Source organism: Helobdella robusta (genome assembly GCF_000326865.2).
Source record: "Helobdella robusta unplaced genomic scaffold HELROscaffold_73, whole genome shotgun sequence".
Classification (NCBI taxonomy): Eukaryota; Metazoa; Annelida; class Clitellata; order Rhynchobdellida; family Glossiphoniidae; genus Helobdella; species Helobdella robusta.
The window spans coordinates 183,405-190,838 of NW_008705415.1; the positions used below are offsets into that span (position 1 = coordinate 183,405).

At 32.6% G+C, this 7,434-nt stretch overlaps 1 protein-coding gene across 1 annotated transcript in view; it reads right to left on the reverse strand.

Moving 5' to 3' along the window:
* The window catches only part of HELRODRAFT_89686 (hypothetical protein), a gene marked incomplete at both ends in the record, with an annotated part of 19,619 nt that extends 12,585 nt beyond the window's left edge, over positions 1-7,034 (reverse strand). The window contains 3 exons of the mRNA XM_009031356.1: positions 299-564; positions 6,549-6,609; positions 6,945-7,034. Coding sequence (XP_009029604.1) covers positions 299-564; positions 6,549-6,609; positions 6,945-7,034 — 417 coding nt within the window. The remainder of the gene's footprint in view (positions 1-298; positions 565-6,548; positions 6,610-6,944) is intronic.
* Between the last annotated feature and the right edge of the window lie 400 nt (positions 7,035-7,434).

Here is a 7,434-nt window from a genome sequence, read left to right on the forward strand (position 1 = left end):
GAAAAATTAATTTGCTTAATTAATTTTTATTTATCATCACTATAATTATAGCTGCCAGTAGTACAATAATTATTATTTTTCTTCTGACAACAGTGAATAATTACAAATACAACTACAACAATAGTATTCACATCAACAACGACAACTATAACAACAACAACAACAATATCGACAACATCATCAACAACATCATCACAACAACAACAACAACGTCAACAACAACAAAAACAAAAACAACAACAACATCATCAACAACAACAACACCAACAACAACATCAACAACAACGACGAGAACAACCTCAAAATAAAACGGATACGCATTCGGTCCCAGCTTTTTCAGTAGCCTTTCCTGCAGACGCGTTGGCGGTCGCGACGAGGGCGATTCGCCGCCGGATTCTCCGCCTCGCTCTGGCGGATAAACTTGCTGGGTGGCCAGGAATAGATCCTTGCGAAACGTGAGGCCGAGAACGTCGAGATCCTCGCGACCGTAGCGAAACGCCGCAAGAACATGCACGAAAACTTTTCGACCGTTGAGGTAATCCGGGTCAACGAGAACTACCCCGTCTGTGATTGGTTGGTTGTTTTGTGAGGGGTGGGGTGTAATAATATTAATAATAGTTATTATTATTATTATTATTATTTTATCGTATACTTAATTATTTTTTATTAGTATTTATTCTGGACTTTTTATTTGTATATATATATATATATTGAATATTTATTATTCTGTATGTTTTATGATATTTGATTGAATAAAAGAAGTGCTCCCATTATTATTATTATTATTATAATTATAATTATTATTATTGTTATTATTATTATTATTATTTTATTATTATTATTAATTATTATTATTATTATAAAGACAGTAATAATAACAGCAACAAAAAGGGTGAAGGTAATAATTTTTAATTGACGTGACTGATAAATGAACTGGGATGGTGATTTGGCGAGTTACAGTTGTACCTAAGAACTCAACTGAAGCCGAACCAAAACACGGATGCTAGCACACGCACACGCAACACACAATAAGGATAACAATAATGATATTAATAAAAAGAAGAAGAAGAAGAATATGAAGAAGAATAAAAATAATAATGATCTGTTTAAATTTTGAAATGATAATTATGTTGTTCAGATTGAAAAATATTTAGGCAAACAACACACACACACACCACACACACACACACACACGCAGGCGCGCACGCACACACACACACACGCAGGCACACAAAACTAATAATAATGATGATGACGATGATAATAATTATAATGAAAAAATAAATAAAAAACCAATTAATTAAAAAAAATCTATATTTATTACTTCTACAAAAAGCTTTATAATTGAACTTTACTTTCCAAAAATGTTAAGCAGCCAGCTATTACCACCACTACTGCTACTACCACTACAACTACTATTACTACTACTACATCTGCTGCTGCTGCTGCTACTACTACTACAAGAGTCGCGTAATTTAATTTCAGGTTTTCAAAATGTTATATTATTGGCTGTATATTGACAATATCACTATCACCACCATCAATATTTTGCTGCTACTACTACTACCACCACTACTACCACTACGACTACTACTACTACAACTACTACTATTACTACTACTTTTACTACTATTACTACTACTACTACTACTACTACTACTACTACTACTACTATACTTATACTTACTACTATAGTTATTTATATGATCGGTAGCACGTACAGGCCACATTATGATTTGCTCCGTATTTTTTCTTAATTTCATAGTTTAAAATCGAGTATTTAGTTTAAATTTAATTTCATTTGATAGAGAAAATTTTGACGAATATTTATATATATTTTTTCTCCGTTTAAAAGTTTAATTTAGTGCTGTTTTTGCTGTTTTTTTCGTTTCGGAACTCACCCGGACAACGAACAACACAACAATCAAATTAATGTGGCTTCAAAATGTACGAAAACAAAATGTGTGAAATCAGGAAAAGAAAATTTGCAATGCATTCAATGTTTTCAGTGCGAAAATAGTTTTCACATAAAATGTGTTGGTTTGAGTGATGAAGCTTTTGAAGTGACACGTGGTTTCGATAGTTTTAAATGATTTTGTGATATTTGTCTGAAGAAGTTCTGCAACGCTGAAACTCTCTTTAAAATAGTCATTGACAACAATGATGAAATCAATTTAAAAGTCGAAAAAATTAACGAAATGATCGGTTTGCTAAAAAATGAACTTAAATTGATAAAAGAGATGTTGAACAGTAACAGTGCAAAATTAGATAGCCTTGATAGGCCTGATAGCAAGTTATCTGCCGAGATCAGCACATTCAAAAGTGATTTGAAATCTTCTTTTGCTACTGTTGTTGGCCAAGAAGTGAAGAAAAACATTGAGTGTGTTAATCTGGAAGTTAAAACGGTTAAAAGAAAATTAACTGAGTCAATTGATATAAAAGACAGAGAAAGAAATATAAAAATTTTCAATTTACAAGAAGGTGAAGATGATGAAATTCGTGTTAAAAATATTTTGTTAAAATTGTCTGATGATATAAAAGATTCACATATAAAATATGTTACAAGACTTGGAAAGAAAAATGAATCATCCACACGTCCAATATTGATAGTGTTGGATAGTTTGATGTCTAAAGAGACAGTGATGGAAAATGCACACAAATTGAAATTAATGTCGGTCGAACTGAGTAAAGTCTGGATTAGCAATGATCTGACACCTGAGCAGAGAAGTGAATTAAAGAAACTGGTAGCTGATGCAAAATTGAAAGAAGCGGCATGCAAAGACAATTTTTTATACAGAGTCAGAGGTCCTGTGGGAAGATGGCGGATTGTGAAGTTCAGAAATTAACTGATGAGGGTGTTGTTGACTGGAGGGCCAGTCGGAGGATGATTCATGCTACAGCTCAAAAATTAACCATGAAAAATTACAATGATTTAAAAATTGGCCTGGGGCTCCTCAACATAAGATCTATAATGTCAAAATATGAAATGGTGTGTGATATAATTCGTGGAGAATTGGATATTCTTGTATTAACTGAAACATGGCATGGGTCGTCAGATGAGTTTGCTGTTCGATGCGCGATGCCCCCTGGTTATAAGTTTGTAGATTACGTCAGACCTCACGATCCATATCATGGCGGAATTATAATTTATTTCAAGAAAGAGTTCAAAGAGTTCATTTATAAACCTGTTGAGTTACCCGCCGTGATAACTTTTGAAGCTGTTGCAATTAAATTGAGAGTAAACAAATCTGATTTTATTTTGTTATCAATTTATAGACCTGGATCGGTTCCTCCTTCACCATCGTTCTTTTCAGAGCTAGCTAATGTTTTAGAAGTTTTATCTCTGTTAAGTGATAAAATCGTTGTTGCGGGAGATTTTAATGTTCATATGGAGAAAAAAGATGATCCAAACACAGTCTCACTGAATGAGGTTTTCGATTGTTTTCAGTTGGTTAACAGGATTAACGAACCAACGCATGAATTAGGTGGTGTTTTGGACTTGATCGTTACTTCTCGCTCTTTTCCTATCTTTAACAGTTTGATTTTTCCCAGTGGAGTGTTATCAGATCATGGATTAATCCAGGTTTGTTTGTCAATCAATCAAGTTATAGGTACGAGAAGTAAAAAAATGGTTCGATCCTGGCGACGCATAAATGAAGACGCATTGTTGATTTCGAAATCCCCGATTGGAGGGCCATGCCAAGATGATAATATAGAAACGCTGGTAGAGATTTTTGTGAATGAACTGAAGAGAATTGCGGACATAATAGCTCCAGAACACGTGGTTGAAAGTCGAGATGATTCGTTGACGCCGTGGTTTGATGGAGATTGTCCAAAGCATACTGTAGAAAATGGAAAGAAAGTACAGAAAGACTTTAAATCATGACGATTGGGAAGTGTGGAAAAATGTTCTGCGATCAAAAAATATTTTATTCGCCCAGAAAAAAAATTTGTTTTGGAAAAAAATCATTTTTGAAAATAACAAAAATCCTAAAAAAATTTGAACTGTGGTAAATAAACTGTTGTGCAAAGAAAAAACTTCAAATTCATCTACCAATTTTGAAGCGAACGATTTTGCTACATTCTTCTATGACAAAATTAAAAATGTACGAGAATCGATGGTGTATGATGAGAAGTTTAATCATTCATCTGGTGTCTGCTGCAGCAACTTGTTTTCAGTTTTTCCTGTTTATGACGAAAGCGAAATTGTTGAAGCAGTTTTGAACTCTCCATCTAAAACATGTTCACTGGATTGTGTTCCTTCACACTTTTTCAAAAAATATGTAGGATTGTTTTCAAAATATTTGACTGATCTTATAAACTTATGTTTACGTACTGGTGAGTTTCCGCTATGTTAAAGCATGCTACAATTTCTGCTCGTTTGAAAAAGGAAAAATTAGACAATTCTGATCTTAATAATTATAGACCGGTTTCAAATCTGTCGTTCTTGTCAAAATTAATTGAAAGATTAGTTTCTAAGGAGCTTATGAAACACTTAGATAAAAACAATTTGTTACCGGTATATCAGTCAGGCTATAGAAGACATCATTTTACTGAAACTGCTGTGTTGCATGTGTTATCTAAGTTGCATGAAAATATAAACAATAGTAAACCATCTCTTCTTGGATTCTTAGATATGAGTTCGGCATTTGACTGTGTTGACCATTGCATTCTTCTGAAACGTCTTAATCATAGATTTGGAATAACTGGCTCTGTCGAACAATGGTTTCGGTCGTACTTAACAAACAGAACTCAACAGGTAATCTACAAGAATAAGACCTCTTCGGTTCAAACCATAAGATTTGGTCTTCCACAGGGCTCGGTTCTCGGACCGATCTTGTTTATTCTTTACCCCTCTGAAATGATTGAGGCGATCGGATTACATGGTTTGGAGTGTCATGCATTTGCAGATGATATTCAGCTACTCGCCACAGAATCCTATAGCAACTTTCATCTTGCAGTTAATCGTTTTGTTAAATGTTTGGTCGAGATCGAGAAATGGATGGCAAATAATGGTCTTAAGCTCAATCAAAGTAAGACGCAAATTCTTCTGGTTGGAACTTGGCAACAGCTGTCTAGAATTAAAATTAATTCAGTTATCATTGAGGGCTCAAATATAAACTTCATTCCCAAAGCTACAAACTTGGGTGTCATTTTTGATTCTAGACTGGCAATGACTGAACATATCAAGTTTTTATCTGGTACTGCAACCCTACAACTGCGAAAATTAAAAATAATCCGCAAAAGCTTAACCAAAGATGTTATTCAAAGTTTAGTGCATTCGTTTATTCATTCTAGACAGGATTACTGCAACAGCCTATTTTATGGTTTGCCTGAAAAATCGTTATCTGTGCCTCAGTCAATTCAGAATCGGACAGCTAAGATCGTGGTTGGTGCGAAAAAGTTTGACCATGTCACCCCGATATTCAAAGAACTGCACTGGTTGATGGTCAAAAAAAGAATTTTGTTCAAAATATCAACAATCATGTTCAAATGTAAAAAGGCAATGGCGCCAGTTTATTTGAAAGAAATGCATGCACCGAAACAACTGTCTTTTAAAAATGTCTGCTTAAGGTCTGATGATAGCAACTTGCTATGTGTGCCCCAAACCAACTTGAAAATGGCTAATAGAAGTTTTTCAGTATGTGGACCAGCCGTTTGGAATAGTCTACCAAGTCATCTAAGACAGCCCGAACTGACAGAAAAATTGTTCAAGAAATTATTGAAATCATTTTTGTTTTCATTATAAGATTTTAAAATTTGGTTTATCGTAGCAATTCAAATGTTTTTTTTTTAGACAGTGCTTTTGAGAAACATTTTGTTTGTAATTAGCGCTATACAAATTTTCAAATAATAATAATAATAATAATATACTACTATTACTACTACTACCTACTACTACTACTAATACTGTTACTATGGCTGGTAGTATACGGTCTTATTATTAATATTATGATTATTAATATTATTATTGCATGACAGATGGAAAAAAGAAAAAATAAAAGTTTGTCTACCTTGAAACGTGCAAGCCCAAAACTAATAAAACTATCAGGGTAAACAAAAACATTTCCTCTTTCCATAAAAAAATTCTATAATTTTTTCATCATCATTCATTGTCTTTCCTTTTTTATTAATATCTCTCTTTCCCTCATTTTCTCACACTCTCTTTCTTTTTTCTTTCTCTCTTTCTTTTTTTTTCTCTCTCTCTCTCTCGCTCGCTCTATTTTTCTCAAAAATTCAAATTTAATCACGTTCCAAAAACATTTCTGTCTAATTTAAAACGTCCGTTTAATTCATTTTTTTGAATAATGAATGGATGGTTTGAGAGGTGAATGAATGAATAAATAAATGAATGTATGAGCATAAAATAAATGAGTGATAATTTATAGGTCTATGGTTGGTGAATTAAATGGATGAATGAATGAGTGAGCGAAAGAAAAAGAATAAAAAACTTTATTCCAAAATAAATTACTTCCAACACAATAATGTACAAAATTCATTAATTATAATATAAAATAATAAATTAATAATTTAAAATTTCATCTAACCAATTGGATCAATATGGCTAAGATGGTCAATGAAATCCCTTTTGCCCAAGTAGACCGTTAGCTGTTTGTATGTTTGTTTGTATGTACGTATGTTTGTATGTACGTATGTTTGTATGTACGTTTGTATGTGTCTGTATGTGTATAAGTCTGCATGCATGTATGTATGTATGCTTTTTTGTATGTGTGTCTGTCTGTCTGTCTGTATGTTTGGCAAATTGTTAGCTTTGAAGTCTGATCATCAAACGTCCAATGAAAAATAAATTGCTGGAAGAACAAAAAGAATAATAATAACAACAACAACAACAATAATAATAATATAATGATAATAACAACAGTAATAATGATGATAATGATAATGATGACGATGATGGTAACAGTACGAGAGAGAATAGATACCTTGGAGTTTGGACTGCTCTTCTTAAAAACTCTGCGAAAATAATAAATAAACAGATTAATAAAAAAACAATTATAAGTGCAAACATACATACATACATACATACATACATACATACATACATACATACATACATACATACATACATACATACATACATACATACATACATACATACATACATACATACATACATACATACATACATACATACATACATGTTTGCAAACAAACAAACATACATACATATACACAAACATACATAGAAACCTACATACACACATATACATACATACATACATACCAACCTACAAACTAACAAACAAACATACATAACTGCGTAAACATCTACATACAAATATATATATACCTACATGTATACATACATACAAACAAACATACATACAAACATACATTGATTGCAGGCAAACAAACACATCGTAGGTTCGACCCGACAAACATATTGATTACAAATACAAATATACAAAAATA